Genomic DNA, 18542 nt, shown 5'->3' with positions numbered 1-18542 from the left:
GGCGGGGAAATGACTCCAAGCCTCTCTGGTGCAGGAGGGGGTCATGGTTTTATATATAAAAGGACCACTGCCATTCTTTCAAAGGCAGTGGAGGTGACAGCCCCTGGGAAAGGGGATGGCTGGGGAAATGAGAGATTTTCATTTGTTACCCCCAGAGGCCCTAAAAGTCAAAGTAAAAAGGCTCACGTTTTCCTCCCTGGTGATTCCACACCTCAGAAGAGCCCCTTAGTCTACATGAACCCTGGGCTGTACACAGGTGTCTTCTGATACACTCCTCTCCCCCTCTTCTTGCTGCTTAGTTAAAATTCAGAAAACCTGGGAAGGCTGGGGGGTGTCGCTGACAACACCCCCCCCCAATTTTATAGGCAACCTTAGAGAACTGGTCATAGGCTCTGTGGCAGGCTGAATAATGACTCCTCCCAACAGGCCTACATCCTGATCCCCACACCTTTGAAGGCTATCCTAAATGGTAAACGGCTTTTCAGATGTGATTAAGGAAGTTGAGATGGAGAGATTATCCTGGGTTATTTGGATGGGCCCAATGTAATTGCAATGATCCTTATAAATGGGATGCAGGAGGAGTCAGAGTCAGAGGAGAAGGCAATATGACGACAGAAGCAGAGACTGGAGTGATGCACTTTGAAAATGGAGGAGGGGGCCACAAGCCAAGGAATTGAGGTGGCCTCTAGAAGCTGAAGAAGTCAAGGAAATGGGTTCTCCCCTCTGAACCTCCAGAAGGAACCCATCCTGCTGACACCCTGACTGTAGATCTGTGAAACTGATTTCCAACTCCTGACCTCCAGAGCTGTAAGAGAATAAATGTCTGCTGTTGTAAGCTGCCAAATTGTGGTAGCTTGTTCCAGCAGCCACAGGAAATGAATACAGGCTCCTTCCCTAATCATATAGCTACCCCTCTCTGGACTTGAGCCTCCTGTGGATGTATGAAGTGGAAAAAACTTGTCTGTGTTCTTTGTCACATTCTCCATCCTTCAGTTAGCAAATTTACAGTGACCTCACCAAAGGTCCTGACCTTCTGGCTTTCTGACATCTCTGTTCTCCCCTCTCCCTAGTCATCCTCCTGGATTCCAAAGCCTCCCAGGTTGAACTGGGCTGGACTGCACTGCCGAGCAATGGGGTAAGTGTAAACCTTCCCACCCCCCTGTCACGGGATCCTGTGGTCCAGGACTCAGTCCCTTTAGCTCCCCATGGTTACATCACATCAAAATGCTCCTTGGAACATGTGGTCTGCAGCAGCCCTGGCTTCAAGCCAGAATGGCCTATTAGAAAACGTCGAGTCTTCAGTCAGGCAGTAAAAAAACAAAACAAAAAACACACACAAGTGAGGCGAGAACTGTCTGTCTAGGAACAGAAATGTGGCCTCTGGACGGAGCCAGTGCTAGACAGTGCCTGACACACGGTAGATTCTACCAGCAGTGTTGTTGATGGATGGACTGATAGAATAAACAAGACTTGGAATTCTAAAAAAGGCTTGGAAAGAGGGTCGGAGCGGGGAGATGTGGCCATGTGACAGCAGGTTGGTGTCATGGAAAGGGCCTTGGGTGGAGAGCCAGGAGACTCCAGGCACCATTTCTCCCTCTGCTCCTAACTCCAAGTCCCTGTCACCGGGAGCTTCAGCCGCCCCATCTATAAAACTTAAAATTGGACTCAGTTGTCTCCACCGTTTCACCTGGCTTTGCATCTTGTAACTTCAGGGGGTGTGTACAGGGAGTGGTGGGGGCCAGCGGGGATAGGTGGGGCAGGGGGGTTTCAGGCTCCGTCACCGCCGGGCCTCTGCCTACGAGGGGGCGCCCTGGCTCTGAGTTGACCACATCTTTGTTCTTCCTCCTCCTCAGTGGGAGGAGATCAGCGGTGTGGACGAGCACGACCGTCCCATCCGCACGTACCAGGTGTGCAACGTGCTGGAGCCCAACCAGGACAACTGGCTGCAGACGGGCTGGATCGGCCGCGGCCGCGGGCAGCGCATCTTCGTGGAGCTGCAGTTCACGCTGCGAGACTGCAGCAGCATCCCCGGCGCCGCGGGCACCTGCAAGGAGACGTTCAACGTCTACTACCTGGAAACCGAGGCCGACCTGGGCCGCGGGCGTCCCCGGCCAGGCAGCAGCCGGCCCCGCAAGATCGACACGATCGCCGCCGACGAGAGCTTCACCCAGGGCGACCTCGGCGAGCGCAAGATGAAGCTGAACACCGAGGTGCGCGAGCTGGGGCCGCTCAGCCGGCGGGGTTTCCACCTGGCCTTCCAGGACGTGGGCGCATGCGTGGCGCTGGTCTCCGTGCGCGTCTACTACAAGCAGTGCCGCGCCACGGTGCGGGGCCTGGCGGCGTTCCCGGCCACCGCGGCCGAGAGCGCCTTCTCCACGCTGGTGGAGGTCACCGGGACGTGCGTGGCGCACTCGGAAGGGGAGCCCGGCAGCCCCCCGCGCATGCACTGCGGCGCCGATGGCGAGTGGCTGGTGCCCGTGGGCCGCTGCAGCTGCAGCGCCGGATTCCAGGAGCGCGGTGACGTCTGTGAAGGTATCCAGCGCACTAGGGGGTGTGGCGTGGGGGGCGGGGGGGCAGCGCGCGGGTGGCAATTGGGAGCGAGGGTGCCCCTGACGAAAGAAGCAGGAGGGGGGTGGAGAAGCCCTGGGCCGGGGGGGCCCGGAAGTCCTGAGCTTTCGTGGAGCTTCCGATGGGTCCAGCTAGGACCAATGAGTGAAGTTACTAGGAGGTGAATTGGACTCCAAATAAAGGGACATTAGGGGCCCGTATTTCAGACACTATGATCAATGCCTCGCAAGGCCTCCCCAGGTACTCATGGCAATAAAGTAAGTCATCGTTATCTCTGTTTTGCAAATGAGGAAACAGAGGCTCAGAGAGACTAACACACTTGTAAAGTCAGGAGATGGGGAACTAGGATTTGAACCCAGGTTTGCCTAACTCTCAGGCTGTGTCTTTTACACCGCGGTGCCCCCTATGCATGAGGAAGAACTCCACAGCAGCCCGACCCTAATAGCTATTGGCTAGGCGCACTGGGTCCATGATAGAGAATGGGCTGCCTGTCACTGACAATATGCAAGTCAGAGGCAGCCAAGAGCATTCGGAGTTAAGAGACTGAGTGTAGAAGCATGGAGGCAGGAGAGAATGGGGCTAGGGCCAGTGGTTGGCAAACTGCGGCTCTCGAGCCACATGCGGCTCTTTGGCCCCTTGAGTGTGGCTCTTCCACAAAATACCACATCTGGGCGCCCGTACAGTGCGATTGGAACTTCGTGGCCCATGCGCAGAAGTCGGTATTTCGTGGAAGAGCCGGTATTTTGTGAAAGAGCCACACTCAAGGGGCCAAAGAGCCGCATGTGGCTCGCGAGCCGCGGTTTGCCGAGCCGCAGTTTGCCGACCACTGCGTTAGACCATTGGGGAATATTTGAAGCAGGAATCTGACATGTTCAGATTTGTATTTTCAAAAGATCACTCAAGTGGCAATTAAAACGAAAGGAATAGAGAATGAAGAATTAGAGGTCAGAAGACGAGGAAGGAAAATGATACCATAGTCCAGGAGAAGGAGCACAAGATCTGAACGAAGGCAGTAGCAGGGGTCACTGAGAGATGAGGATGGTTGTGACAGTGAAACAGCATCCACAACCCTGGCGGCCATGTGACACAGGAGGAGAAAGGAGTCCTTTTCGACTCAGATGCTTCTGGAGAAATGAATGGGCAGAGGGTCATTCACTGGGGCAGAGAACGCAGGACGTGGGTGGACATGTTGAATCCATGTGTCCATGGTGCATTCGAGTGGGTGGGGGTAGCTAGAAAGTGGGTCTGGAGCTCAGCAACAGGGAGGTAGATGCTACTTGAACTTGTGGGTGTGGTTGGGACAGATCAAGGAGAATGTGTGGGGTAAGAAGCAAAAGGCCGATGATAAAGTCTCACAGAACAGCAATATTTAAGAGGAAGTAGAAGAAATGGAGCCCACAAGGAAGGCAGTGGTCAGAGGCTGGAGAGTGTGAATTCCTGGCAGCCAAGGGAGATGGAGGTGTCTGGGAGGGAATGGCCTACAGGGCTGGGGAGCAGTCAGGGAAGGTGAGGGCTGGACAACGTCTGCTTGGTGAGAGCAGTCTCAGCTGAGTGATGGAGAGGGCGACCAGCTGCAGGAGGTTGAAGGATGAAGGAAGCAGCGGAGCGAGGCTGGGTTTGAAAGGGGAGGAGAGGGCGTGATATCTTGAGGGCACTGTGGGTGACAGTGGGTTTTTACTGTAGAGGAGAGCTTTGCTTATATGATAAAGGAAGGAACCAGTGGGGTACCAAGGAGGGGGTGGTAGGAGCGGTCTGCCTCAGGGAGAAAACGTATTTTATTACTGATGTGGGTTAGAATAGCTGATACATGTTGCTAATAAAAGCAGACCATGTTTCATTAGTTTTATTGTTTTTAAACACTATATAGACCGTGCCTTACTGCCTGTATTCTAAATGGATTGCTTTTTTTGCTCCACCCCTGTGTTCTGTCCCTGGGAAGAGCCAGTAGAGAAGGAGAGTGTAAGAGTTTGGAGGTTTGGTAACTGATGGGATATAGTCTGGGAGGAGATGAAGGGATGGGGTCCAGAGTGAAGGATCCACTAAGCTTGGAAGGAAGGAAAGAGAGGGTGTGGACAGAGGTAGATTTAATGGCCAGATACTGAGGGAATTACCAACTGATGGCCTCTCTTCTTTCTATAAGGTGGGAGGAGGGCATCTGTACCAGTGGAAAGTAGCATCCTGGTTTCCCTGTTGCATCTCCAGAGCCTAGAACAGCACCTGGCTCATAGTAGATGCTTAAAAAAAAATGGAATGAATGGATCGGGGCTGGAGGGGGAGGTTTAGATCACACATACACCCAACACACTCAGAAACCCAATCCCACCCCAGAGCTGTGCTGAGTTCCCTCTCCTTAGGCTGAGACCAAAGGTCACTTGTAATGGCATCAGCTCTGCCTTGGGAAGCAGGGAGCTGGGGAGGATGCCAAGGAAAGCCCCACAGGGAGGTATTATTTTAAACGGGTTTGGAGAGGCATGGGAGTTTGCCAGAAGAGAAAGGGTGTAAGACATTATAGGACAAGACCCAGAGTTGTGAAGGGAAGAGCTGATGGTGGCATGGGTGGTGTGAGGGCAGTGCGGAGCTGTTGGAGGGGAAGTGAAATGGTCAGAATTGTATTTAGAAAGTGAAGGCCTTCCATGTGCCTTTGTTTCTCTCTTTGGTGATCTGGACTCGTGTTCCCCCTCTCCCAGCCACTAGAGAAACTACTGAAAGACTTGGGGAGAAAATCAGGGTGTCTGACCTGTGCCTCCAAATCTCTGTAGGACTCCCTTGGGGCAGAGGAACCCTAGCAGATGTCCTTCAAGGCCCCACAGGGCACACGGAGACCCTGTGATGCAGTGGCACTAGGGGGATTACAGACAGGGAGACTGACTGGGGCTCAGTATAAGGCAGTGCTTTCTAACTGCCGGGGTTGCTTGCAGCCTCAGAACAGGGTGGGCTCCCCATTACAAAGTACATGAGCAAAGGCTACGCCTACTGCTAGGAAAGCTGCTGGAGGACTGGGCCAGCTGAGCTAGACGACCTCTGAAATTCCCACTGTGACCTTGAGGAAGAGAGGGAGGGGCCCGCAGTCAGGAGTCCCTTCTGGAGTCTGCCCCTCAACACAAACCTCTTCTAAACAAAGCCTCTCAGAGTAGAGATCACCAATGCTGTCTCTGATGGGCCCACCCATCTCCGAGACACGGAGCTCACATGCACACAGAGCAAGGGAGCGCCTAGCATTCTCTCCTGACAGCTGTGAGGCCCTGCAAGCAGATCGCCTCTCTTATTTTACAGCAGAGGTGAGCAGGCCATGGTGGTTACTTTCATTTGACCGAGGGTTTCTTGAGACCAGAGAGGCAAAGGAAGTGGCAGAGCTGACAGTGGGAACCCAGAGCTTCTGAGTCCCAGCTGGGGTCACTGCTGCTCACTACACTACAGACCACAAAGTTAGTGGGCTCCATGCGTGGTTCTGAGGCAGAGCGGTCCAAAGGCTCCTGGGCTACTGAACATGGACCCTGCCAAGCCTAAGCCTTCCAGATGATGGACACCCTCAGCTCTTCCCCTCTTCTCCCAAGCAGGCTGACCGTCCTTCCCAGGGGCCAGTCTTCAGCCCTTCCTGTATACTACGTCCTCTTGGTGCTGGGGAGCAGCCAGCCTTCCACAACCAGCTAAGTTTCGGGGGAGGGACAGGGAAATCCTGATGGAGCTCAGGAGCAAGGGAGAACCCCCAGGCTCTGAGAGGAGGGGCCTGGAGCCACTGCCTCCTTCCCTGGCCCAGCTGGGGAGATACAGCAGTGGGTGTGTAGCAGTTTCCATTTCAGGCTGGTGATGGAAGAACAGTAATTACTACCATTATTGTGTAAATGTTGTCTCTACTTGGCTAAGCAGTTGACATGTTTTATTTCGGCTAATCCTCCAAAAACCTTGTGGAGGTATTCTACACAAGGCTCAGAGAGGTCAACCGAGTTGCCCAAGACCACACAGCAAATCCAGGTTGCTCCGTTTTAAAAGCCTGTGCTCTTAACAACCTGTGTTCTGGGTGAGGCGAGAGAAGCAAAGTAACTGAGAAGACATCAAGACTAGAACCGGTAGCACTGTCCATCTTCTCTCTCTACTCCCCTGCCCTCCAGCTGGCTGGCCCCGCTTTCAAACTGGAACCAAGTGTGTGAATTGAGGACTTATGACGCATTAACCCCCAACAGTGGTGGGAGGATGAGCTTTGACAACATGTGTGCGTCAGTGTTTGTCTCTGTAGCTGGGAGTGTGTGGGTGTCTGTCCCTTGGTAACTGTGGAAGTACCTCTCTTCTGTCCTCCCATCAGGACTGGAAAGTTTGCCTCCTTGTCTTCCAATGGGCATTGGGACTCTGGCTGGAATCCCACCACGTACTAGCTGTGAGACATTGGGCAAGTTACTTAACCTCTCTGAGCCTTAGTGTCCTCATTCTTAAAATGCGGACCCAGCACATACCTCACAGATAGTTGTGAGGATGAAAGGATTACCAGCAGTAGCACAGTGTTCCAGCACGCGGTAAGCTCTAAGAGTTAGGTAGGACGGGGTTGTTGGGTCTACCACCCACAGGGCAGTGCTGGAGTAGCCGAGGCCCTTCCTCCCACCGTCCCCACCGCAGTTAGAGACCAGCCCCACCCTACTGAGGGCAGGCAGGACAGTGGGGGAGAAAGAAGCTGTGGAGGACCCCCATCCTCACACGGCCCCTGCTTGCAGCCTGTCCCCCAGGCTTCTACAAGGTCTCCTCCCGGCGGCCCCTCTGCTCGCCCTGCCCAGAGCACAGCCGGGCCCTGGAAACCGCCTCCACGTTCTGCGTGTGCCAGGACAGCTATGCGCGCTCGCCCACCGACCCGCTCTGGGCCTCCTGCACCCGTGAGTCCCCTCGGAACGCACTGCGCGCGGAGGGTGCGGGGGTGTGGGGGTGGGGGGGAGGGCATCTATAAAGTCGGATCAAAGTGTTGGTGAGGGAGGGCTGGGGGCCCCCGCACTGGGGAGGGTAAAGGCAAGCTAGAGGGAACGACCGGGGTGGGGGGGGTGGGGGTGGGGCCTGGGTGGGAATGGGGGCTCGGGCTCTGGGTTGGAAAAACCAGAAAAACGGGGAGAATCCCGACAGAGGGATGAGGTTGGGCTTCTAGGCAGAGGTCTGAGTTGACCGCCCCCATCCGCCCCTCCCTCCCCTCCCTCTGCAGCCAGGAGGCCCACTCACTTCCTTCTCGGCCCCCAAACCCCCATCCTCGTCCCCTCACTCACCTCCGCCCACCCCATCATGGACCTCGCCCCACTGTCTCATCCTACCCGCCCCCCCCGCTGGGCCCCCGGCGCCCCGTCCCGTCCCCTGGCTGCCACCCGCCCCCCGCGCCCCGTCCCACCCCCCCGCTGGGCCCCCACGAGCCCCGTCCCGCACCCCCGCTGCCCCGCGCCCCCTCCCCGCCCGCGCCCCCTCCCCAGCCTCGCGCTGACCGCGCCCCCTCCCCAGCCTCGCGCTGACCGCGCCCCCTCCCCAGCCTCGCGCTGACCGCGCCCCCTCCCCAGCCTCGCGCTGACCGCGCCCCCTCCCCGCCCGCGCCCCCTCCCCAGCCTCGCGCTGACCGCGCCCCCTTGCCGCCAGGGCCGCCGTCGGCGCCGCGGGACCTGCAGTACAGCCTGAGCCGCTCGCCGCTGGCGCTGAGGCTGCGCTGGCTGCCGCCGGCCGACTCGGGCGGCCGCTCGGACGTCACGTACTCGCTGCTGTGCCTGCGCTGCGGCCGCGAGGGCCCGGGCGCCTGCGAGCCGTGCGAGCCGCGCGTGGCCTTCGTGCCGCGCCAGGCCGGGCTCCGCGAGCGCGCGGCCACGCTGCTCCACCTGCGGCCCGGCGCGCGCTACACCGTGCGCGTGGCGGCGCTCAACGGCGTCTCGGGCCCGGCGGCCGCCGCGGGAGCCACCTACGCGCAGGTCACGGTCTCCACCGGGCCCGGGGGTAAGGCCACCCCGCGCCCCCGTCCGCACCCGCGCCCTCCCCGGGCCGCCTTCGCCCGCCCCGCGGGATCCCCCCCACACCCGCAGCCGCTCAGAGAGACCGCCATCGATGCCCGCGCCGCCGCCACGGGCGCCCCCGCCCCCCCCGCCCCCGACCGCGGTCATCCCCACACAGGCCAGCCCCTTCCCGGAGGCCCCGCGGAGGGAGTGAGGGTGCAGGTGACTCCTTGCCCTGAGCCCACGAGGATGTGAGTGTGTAAGAGGCCGTGGGAGCCAGTGGGCGCTGCTGACTGCCCTACACCCAACCGTGAGTGGCCTTGCCTTTGCTTCCCCAGGGAACAGGTGGAAAGTCCCTCGGTCTTTTGTCTTCCCTTTAGAAAAGTCAGTAGGAAGCAGAATCATGCCTCCTCTTCTGTCTTAGAGGGACCCTCCACCCCTCAGCCTCTGCGAGAATTGTGTTGCCTTGGTCAACCTCTTTCCTGTCCCGGAGCAGAGCTGGGAAGCACTAGGGTCAGGCTGCAGGGGCGATGGAACTGAGATGAGGAAATGAAGACCTGGAACCCTTTTATACCACACCGTCTTCATTCTTGAAATTGCTTTTGATTGGTCTCTCATTCAGCTGGGGTTCGCCTTCAAGTACCCTTTGCAAGGATAAGTGGCCCAGCCGGTGAGGCTCAGTGGTTGAGCATCCACCTATGAACCAAGAGGTCACGGTTTGATTGGGGTCAGGGCACATGGATCCCCAGTAGGGGGCGTGCAGGAGGCACCGGATCAATGATTCTCATGTTGATGTTTCTATCACTTTCTCCCTCTCCCTTTCTCTCTGAAATCAATAAATAAAAACAAAAAAAAAAAAAAAAAAGGATAAGTGAGTGGTTTAGTTTCTGCCTTTCCATATCTGAGAAGATATGATTGGTTTGTGACTCGACTTTCCTGCCTTCTGGTAGTTATATTGCAGAAAGTCTGAGGCCAGGAATTTTCATTCCTTTGTAAGTGTTTGAAACCACTTGGAAATCACTGATAAGCATCAGCAAATAGTGTAGAAGAGTGTGACCACACACACACACACACACACACACACACGTGTGTATAATTCTTTAACCTACTGACAAAAATAAAATGTAACCAGTAGCCCTCTCTTTTCATTGAGTTTGGCTGGAACAGAATAAAGCTTTTGATTTGCACACCTTTTTTTATTCCTGGAAAAAATATTTTCACTTATTGCTTCGATTAGGACTTCTGGTAGCTCCAGGATCTCTCTTAAGAATCGTTCTAAGCCTTGGGTTGTACATCCATTTTCTGATCCTCAAATCTTGTCACTTCTGTTATCATTTTTAGCTCTTAATCCATTTCCTTTGCCTTTTGGGAAAAGATTGGCCAATTTGTCTGGTTTTCTGGAGCAACAGTTCTGGTTTCTTATGGTCTCTGTTGTGATTTAACATTTGCTATTGAATTTACATTTTAAAAATTCAGTATGGAAAAAAGCACCCATAATTTTATTACCCAGAGATAAGCAACTATTTATATCTTGGAATATATCCTTCCACATTTTTTTCTGCCTTTTTTTTTTCTGTCTTTATCTCTATACCCATATATAGAACTATCTACTAGAAAATCCTTTTTGTATAATATTATATGCAACACAAGCTTTTTCTGGTATTTCATATTAACAGTCCTGTTTTTTTGATAGAGATGGATTTAGAAATTATGTTAAGGAAATACTCTTTATTTTTATTTGTCAACAAAAATACAAAACTTCCACTGATTGAATGCTGCTTTATGTTTGGCACTGTGCAATATGATTTTCTACATTAATTCATTTAAATGCGATAATCATCTTTCAAATGAAATTGAGGTCTGAGAAGCGAAGTGAATTGTCCAAAGTCAATCAGCTGGTAAGTAGACACCAGTCTTTGAATTCAGGTCCCTCTACCACCGAAGCCCCTTGGCTATATAATGCTTCCACCTTTTAGTGAACTTTCTGTAAAAATAAGGAATGGATGCTAATTTTATAAAATGCCTCTTAAGCATCTTTCAGGATGACCACATGTTCTCTTCTCTTTTGACCTATTGGTAGGATGAATTCTCTTAATGGATTTCTCTATGTGAACTCTCTGCATTCTTAGATGACTAGAGGCTCAGTGCACGAATTTGTGCATGGGTGGGATCTGGCTGGCCCACCCCGATTGAGGTTGTGGGGGAGGTGATCAGTGTGAGGCAGGCAGTTGGCTGGTGGGCCTGGCTCCCTGGTCGAACTCCCAGTCGAACTGTTGGTTGAAAGGACAGTTTGCATATTAGCCTTTTATTATATAGGATACCCTACTGGATATGAGTGCATTATTCTTTTAACATTTTGCTGAATTAATTTGCTTGAATGTTAATATTTTTCTCCATCTTCATTTATAAGAGAGATTTGTGTAGTGTTTTTTATTGCATTCTTTGCCAAGGGTTGGCATTATGGTAATTCTGGCTTTGGGAAAGGCATCAGGAAGAACCTCTTCTTGTTTTCCTCCTCTGGGACAATTTAAATAGCACAATTATACATTCTTTGAAGGCATGCAAAACTGCCTGGGTAACTCTCCGGGACAGGCACCTTCTTTGGGAGGGGGGCAGGGAAGTTTGATGATAGTCTCAATCTCTAAAGTACCCACCTGGCACCATACACAGTTATTACAATATTATTGACTATATTCTCTATGCTGTACTTTACATCCCCATGACTATTTTGTTACTACCAATTTGTATTTTTCTTTTTTCTTGAGAGAGAGAGAGAGAGAGAGAGAGAGAGAGAGAGAGAGAGAGAGAGAACAAACATTGATTGGTGCCTTCTGTATGTGCCTGACCGGGGGATCAAACCTGCAACTTGGGTCTGTGCCTGGACCAGGAATCTTCCCTTTGGCAACCATCAGTTTGTTCTCTTTATGAGTCTGTTTCTGTTTTGTCTGTTCATTTATTTTGATCTTTAGATTTTGCATGTAAGTGAAATCATACGGTATTTGTCTCTCTCTTTCTAACTTATTTCACTTAGTATAATACGGTCTAGGTCCATCAATGCTGCCACAAATGGGAAGATTTCATTTTTTATGGCCAAGTAATATTCCACTGTATATATGCACCACAGCTCTTTTATCCACTTGCCTTTTAATGGTCACTTAGATTGCTTCCATATCTTGGCTATTGTAAATAAAGCTGTAATGGACATGTATCTTTCCAAATGAGTGTTTTGGATTTTTTTCGGATATAGACTGAGAAGTGGAATTGCTGGGTCATAAGGCAGTTCTGTTTTTAATTTTTTGAGGAACCTCCATATTGTTTTCCATAGTGGCTGAACCAATCTGCATTCCCACTAACACTGCACGCCAACATTTGTTTGTTGGTTTATTGGTGATAGACATCTGACAGGTGTGAGGTGGTATGTTATTGTGGTTTTAATATGCATTTTTCAGATGATTAGTGATATTTAGCATCTTTGCATATGTCTATAGGCCATCTGTATATCCACTTTGGAGAAGTATCTGTTTAGGTCCTCTGCCCATTTTTTTTAATTAAAAATTTTTAAATTGATTTTATAGAGATTGTTAACGTAAAAAAACCATTGAAACCTGTAAAGAATTTTTGTGAGTTTATTTGAGCCAAACTGTCGACATATGCCAGGAAGCAGAACCTCAACGAATTGAGATAGTGCTCCGGAGAATGGCAGGGTTACATCCGTATTTATACATGAAATTCATTGGTGACAGATTTAAGGAGGTGGGATTAAGTGAAGCGGCGGGGGGGGGGGGGGGGGGGGCGGGGGGGGACGGACACACCTCTGTGATAGGATAAAAAGTAAAATGATGGACACATACTTAGGTGGGTGCAGGATCAATTAACATGATAATGAAGGAATTTGTAGTATCTGTCCTGGCGCCCAGAACATTTGGTTGTGCCCCAGGGGTTCCAGAAAAAGGGAAGTTACAAGTTACCCAGACATTTCAAGGGAATGTTATCTTAGAGGCAAAAAGGCAAATGGGGTCAGTAAGGATCAAAGTTGATCTTGTCAGTGAAGATACTGGCTTAGAACATAACTGCCCACCATAACTGCTTTTAGTTAAAGTTTAATTTCAGACCATCCTTTGTGGTTATTTTAGGTCTCTGAGTCTGCTAGGCTGCCACGCAGGCCTTCCCTGAGCTTGTCAGGTCAGCGCGCGGCCCCTTTCGTCCACAAGATAAAGGAAGGGAGAGAGAAACATCAGTTTGTTGTTCCACTTATTTATGCATTCATTGGTTGCTTCTTTTTTAAATATATTTTTATTGATTTCAGAGAGGAAGGGAGAGGGAGAGAGAAACATCAATGATGAGAAAGAATCAGTGATTGGCTGCCTCCTGCACGCCCCCTACTGGGGATCGAGCCCGAAACCTGAGCATGTGCCCTTGACGGAATGGAACCTGGGACCTTTCAGTCCGCAGGCCAACACTCTATCCATTGAGCCAAACCTGCTAGGGCTGCCCATTTTTTGACTGAATTGTTTGGGGGGGGGGCGCGTGTTGAGAAAATTGAGGGGACAATTTGCATATTAGCCTTTTATTATATAGGATACTCTACTGGATATAAAGCCTGGGTAATTCAGCAGCTCAGCAGTGTCCTCAAGGGCCCGGCTCTTTCCATCTTTCCATTCTGACATCCTTATCACATAGGCTGGCCCCTTCATGGTGGTAAGTCAGCCCCAGAAATCACAGCCTTACCATCCAGAGCAGAAAATGAACTGCTTCTTCCCTGTAGGCATCTTTTGAAGAACAAGAAACCTTTTCCAGTTCTCTATAAATTTTGTTGTGGCTATTCAGAGTCTCTTGTGATTCCTTATAAACTTTTGGATTATTTGTTCTAGTTTTGTGAAAGATGCCATTTTTGGTGTTTTGATAGGGATTGTGTTGAATCTATAGATTGTTTTGAATATTTGTACATTTTAATGATATTAATTCTTCCTATCCATGAACATGATATATGCTTCCATTTATTTGTATCTTTTTAAATTTCTTTCTTCAAGGTCTTATAATTTTCTGAATATAGATCTTTTACCTCCTTGGTTAAATTTATTCCTAGGTATTTTTTTTAAAGTATGTTTTTATTGATTTGAGAGAGAGAGAGAGAGGAAGGGGGAAGAGAAAGAGAGAGAAATATATAGAGAGAAACATTAATGAGAGAGAACCATAAATCAGCTCCTTCTGCATACCCCCTACTGGGGATCCAGCCTGCAAGAGGGCATGTGTCCTGACAGGAATGGAATTGGCAGCCACTCAACGCGTGGGACGATGCTCAACCAACTGAGCCACACGGGTCAGGGCTCTTTTATTTCTTAAAGCAACTGGAAATAGGATTGTTTTCTGTGTTTCTCTTTCTGATAGTTCATTATTGGTGTATAAAAATGGAACTGCTCTCTGAATTTTTTTGTATCATACTACTTTGCTGAATTCATTGAACAGTACTAGTAGATTTTTGGTGAACAAAATGTGTAGTATTTTTGTTCTGTAGTGTTTCTATCTGTCTGTCTATCTGCTTTTTTTTTTTCAAGTTTATTTTCTTCTAATTGTGTACTTGGTGTTCCAAAGATTGAGAGGTTTAGGTTTTCCCATTCTGCTTGTGATTTTGTTAAAATCCCTTATACAGTATTTGTAATGAATTTTATTTTAAATATTTTAATTTTGCTAATGCATTATTTTTATTTTTTACCTTTTTTTTTTTTTTTTTTTTTGCTAAAGTGCTTTTAGTTTCTCCACAGACCTCTCTCAGTATCACCACTTTTGTCTTGCCTCGCTTCTTCTCTGCCTGTTTTCTCCTCACGGCCTCTGCCTCTATTTTGTGGAGTCTGTGTTTTCTTTCACCTTCTTGAAGAGGGCCAAAGAGTCTCCTCACTTGTTCCTCTGTCATACTAACTCACTCTTAAAGACCTGCCCCTCCTGAGTCTTCAGAATAATATTTCTGTTTGCTTATTCAGAAGTATTTTCATACGCCCAATTTCTTGGTGTTTTCGGTCTGCTTGTTCTTGAACAATAAAAAAGCTGATGTTTGAAAAAACAACAAAACCCAAGATGTGTGCATTGTCCTTTGATTGTGAGACTTTCAGCTGCAAGTACAATAAATCTCAATCCATCTGACATTTGATTAGAATGATTTCTGAGTTTACCTAAAAAGAGTAGCGTTAAAGCCTGGGTAATTCAGCAGCTCAGCAGTGTCCTCAAGGGCCCGGCTCTTTCCATCTTTCCATTCTGACATCTTTATCACATAGGCTGGCCCCGTCATGGTGGTAAGTTGGCCCCAGAAATCATATCCTTACCACCCAGAGCAGAAAATGAACTGCTTCCTCCTTGTAGACATCTTTTTAAGAACAAGAAACCTTTTCCAGAAGCCCTCCTCATTTTAGCTGATTGCTCCTCTTGTTGGCCAGAACCGGATTGCAAGCCCAACCCTAAAGCAATCATTGGCAAAGGGAATGAGTGCACACAGGTGTGTTAGAACAATCAGAATTAACCTGCATCATCTGGGGGGAGACAATAGCTCCCGAGTCAGAAATTGCGCTCAGCCCTCAGGGAAGGGGGACGTGGCTGTTGAACAGGTTTCCGACAGTGTCTGCTGCACTCTTGGCCCCACTTCATGCAGATGAATCTCATCACACATCTTCAGCGGGAGAGCAGGTGCCTGGGCTCAGCTTTTAGCTCCATTCTCAGGATTTATCAGGCTCTCGTGTAATGTGTCTCCCTGGGGCTGAAACGGAACCTTCTCTCACCTCTATATCCTGTCCATCTGATGCTTTCAACAAATGTAGTTTCAAAAAATGACATTCCGGGCCCCTTTCTGTGCCGTCCGTCTGTATCTGCAAGGGACCGCGCCACCTCCTAGGACATCTCATCACCGCTCCCCTTTGCGCCACGTCTTTTCTGGGAGCTGCTGTCTCCAACTGGATTCAGGCTGAGGGCGCTCCCTGGGATAAGGAGGAGCACTTTTCCGGAAAGCAGCTGTGTAGTCAGTGATGGTTGTGATTGTCCAGTTGACAAAGACCTTGCTATTTTTTAAGGGGCAGACGTTGTGAGGAAGGACACAGGACCTTTCAGGTTATTTTTAGGATGAGAGGCGATGTCTCTCTGTGGCAGCTTAGCCTGGGGTTCACTACAATTGCACTTTTCAGTCTCGTTCCACTGGCTTTATCACAGGTGGAAATGTGCCACCCCACGTCCCCTTCCCCGCCCCCCTCTGGCCATCAGCTGTCAAGAGTAGTTATGGTGCTGTTCTGGGTTTTTGACTCCTTCTGTATCCCTGTTTTAACGGGGGAAAAATTTTTTTTTAAATCCTCATCCTAGGATATTTTTTCCATTGACTTTTTATTTTTTTAGAGGGAGTGAAAGGGAGGGAGGAGGGGGAGAAACATTGATGTGAGAGAGACACATCGATTGGTTGCCTCTGGCATGTGCCCTGACCAGGGCCAGGGATTGAACCTGCAACCCAGGTACTGCCCTTGGCTGGTAATTGAACCTGCAACCCCGTAGGTCCCCGGGCCGATGCCTCACCAATGAACTGAACCAGCCAGGGCTTTAACTGAAATTTGAGAAAAACTGGAGGTCGGGCTGCTAGATGGATACCATTTAAAACTAGAAGCCATGCTAACACACTTTTCAAAGGGTGAGCTACATATGCCCTGCCTCCACTTCCTGGGCCCTCCACCACCTGACACCAACTTCCCTTGAACCCCTTGAAGCCACTAGGAACCCCCACATTGTTAAAGCCAAAGGGCACTGGGGCTCATGGTCTTACCCCGTCTCTTCTCAGCATGTGACACTGCTGACCACGGGCGCTCTTGTTAGCAAACTTGTGTCGGCGCCGTGCTCATGCTCTTTGTATTCATTGCTTCATAACATCCTCCCAGCAGCCTGCGCAGCGTCATCACCGTTTCCATTCTACGTGTGAACATGGCCACGGCGGGCTCCGGCTGGTGGACACAGAGCTAATGGGCGGAGGTGTCAGGAGAGAAGCTTCTTAAACGTCCTTCCAGGGCGTCTGCGACTGCGTTGGCTCTTTGTTTCCCTCCTGCCCCTCTGGCTCCTCCAGTTCAGTCCCCTCTTTGCCTGCCTCTTACATGTTGTGTCTTTGGCTTATTTCCTAAAAGCCTTTCCTCCTCTCTTTCTGGGCAGTTTCACCCAATCACGTTCCGATGGCTCTTGGGTCTCCATCTTCCTCGCAGACACCTTTCGTGAGCCCTGGACCCACTTACCCAGCTGCCTTCCCAGCATCTGCTCCTGGAGGCCCCTCGGCTCCACACACTGAAGTCAAGTCAGGATCTTTCCCCAGTGACCTGGTGGTTTCTGCTTTGGGTTAGGCATCAGTACCTGTTCTTCTTCTTCTTCTTTCCTGTCCATCGACACTAAGTTTATTCTTGAGTATTTTATTCTTTTTAATGTTATTGTAAATGACGTTATTTTCTTAATTTTTTTAGACTGTCCACTGTTAGTGTATATAGTGCAACTGATTTTTGTGTGTTGATTTTGTATCCTGCAACTTTGCTGTATTTGTTAATTAGTTCTAACAGGTGTTTTGTGTGTGTGTGTGTGTGTGTGAAATTATTAGGGTTTTCTTTATATAAGATCATGTCACCTGCAGACAGAGATAATTTTACTTCTTCCTTTCCAATCTGGATTTCTTTTCTTTTTCTTGCCTAATTGCTCTGGCCATGACTTCCAATATTATGTTGAATCAAAGTGGCAAAAGTGGACATCCTTGTCTTGTCCCTGATTTTAGAGGGATAGCTTTCAACCTTTCACTGTTGAGTAATATGCCGGCTGTGGTCTTTTCATGTTGGTTTTTACTGTGTTGAAGTAGTTTCCTTTTATTTTGAGTGTGTTGAGTATACCTGTTCACCAGGTCATTAGAATAGTTAAGTAGCTGGTCTTCCTGGCGCTTATACTCTCTAATGTCTCTAAACCACGGAAAAATTAGGAAGGCCTGGGGGATGAGAACCTACCACCAGGAGGGGAGCTGGGTACAGGGGATGGGCAAGCAGCAGGAGGCCTGGCACTTTTTCCCACAGGAGCCACGGAAGTAGAGAGCAGTGTGTGGAGTGACTGGGGGCCTCTCTTGCCTCTGGCTTCACAGACTCTACCACTCAGCCTCTGCCCCACTGGAGCCCATTGCCCTCACCCACAGCCATTAGGCCACGCCCCTCAGCCTTCCCCTGCCCTGCCCCCAGTCCTCACAGCCCCCTGACCCTGCCCTGCAGTCAGGTGGGGTCGAAAAACCCACATTACTTTCTTTCAGGGCCCTGGGAGGAGGATGAGATTCGCAGGGACCGAGTGGAACCCCAGAGCGTGTCCCTGTCATGGCGGGAGCCCATCCCTGCTGGAGCCACTGGGGCCAATGGCACGGAATACGAGATCCGCTACTATGAGAAGGTGGGTCAGGGTCTGGGAGGCACCTGGCGCTGCATTCCCAGTTGCAGTCTGTCCTCTGCCCATCGTTTTCCTCTTCACAATCTTTTCCCAGCAAAAGTCCTTTTTTCTAAACATATCCGCTGGCCTCCTGAGTGGCCTTGCAGGCTGGAGTTTCTTCCTGGCCCCTGCTCACTGTGGACGCCCCTGCTCTTCCTCTTTCCATCAAGTCTCCCTTCATCACTAGCCATCATCTCCATCTTCACCACTTTTCCTGGTGTTTACAGTTGACAAAGAGCTTTCTCTGCGGGCTGATCCAGATTTTATGTACCCGAATCGTAGACATACAATTTACAGTCCTTAAAAAAAAAATAACGCAGAAATATTATATTGCTTCAAATTTTACAAAAATGCATGACTGTCTCAGCACGTGGCTAGGCCAGGTGGCCTGCTAGGGCTCGGCAATGTGCTGGTAAGTGTTTAACAATCAGCTCTCCAGAACAGGGAATGGATGGATTATTATTGAATTGTACTGACATAAAGGATATGTAACAACATTTACAAATAATAATAAAAATATACAGTGGTCCTGCTGGTCCATGCAGCTTTGCTTAAGTAGATCCCAGCTTCACTCCCTCC

The 18542-nt window shown here is 50.1% G+C and overlaps 1 protein-coding gene across 1 annotated transcript in view; it reads left to right on the top strand.

Moving 5' to 3' along the window:
* EPHA10 (EPH receptor A10) overlaps positions 1-18542 on the top strand; it is a 33318-nt gene that overhangs the window by 1332 nt on the left and 13444 nt on the right. The window contains exons 2-6 of the mRNA XM_036352835.1: positions 1071-1135; positions 1854-2532; positions 7272-7427; positions 8164-8511; positions 17794-17927. Of these exons, the coding sequence (XP_036208728.1) occupies positions 1071-1135; positions 1854-2532; positions 7272-7427; positions 8164-8511; positions 17794-17927 (1382 nt within the window). The remainder of the gene's footprint in view (positions 1-1070; positions 1136-1853; positions 2533-7271; positions 7428-8163; positions 8512-17793; positions 17928-18542) is intronic.

The sequence above is a fragment of the Myotis myotis genome, unplaced genomic scaffold (genome assembly GCF_014108235.1).
Source record: "Myotis myotis isolate mMyoMyo1 unplaced genomic scaffold, mMyoMyo1.p scaffold_m19_p_2, whole genome shotgun sequence".
Taxonomy (NCBI): domain Eukaryota; kingdom Metazoa; phylum Chordata; class Mammalia; order Chiroptera; family Vespertilionidae; genus Myotis; species Myotis myotis.
This window is presented reverse-complemented; position numbering and strand designations above follow the sequence as displayed.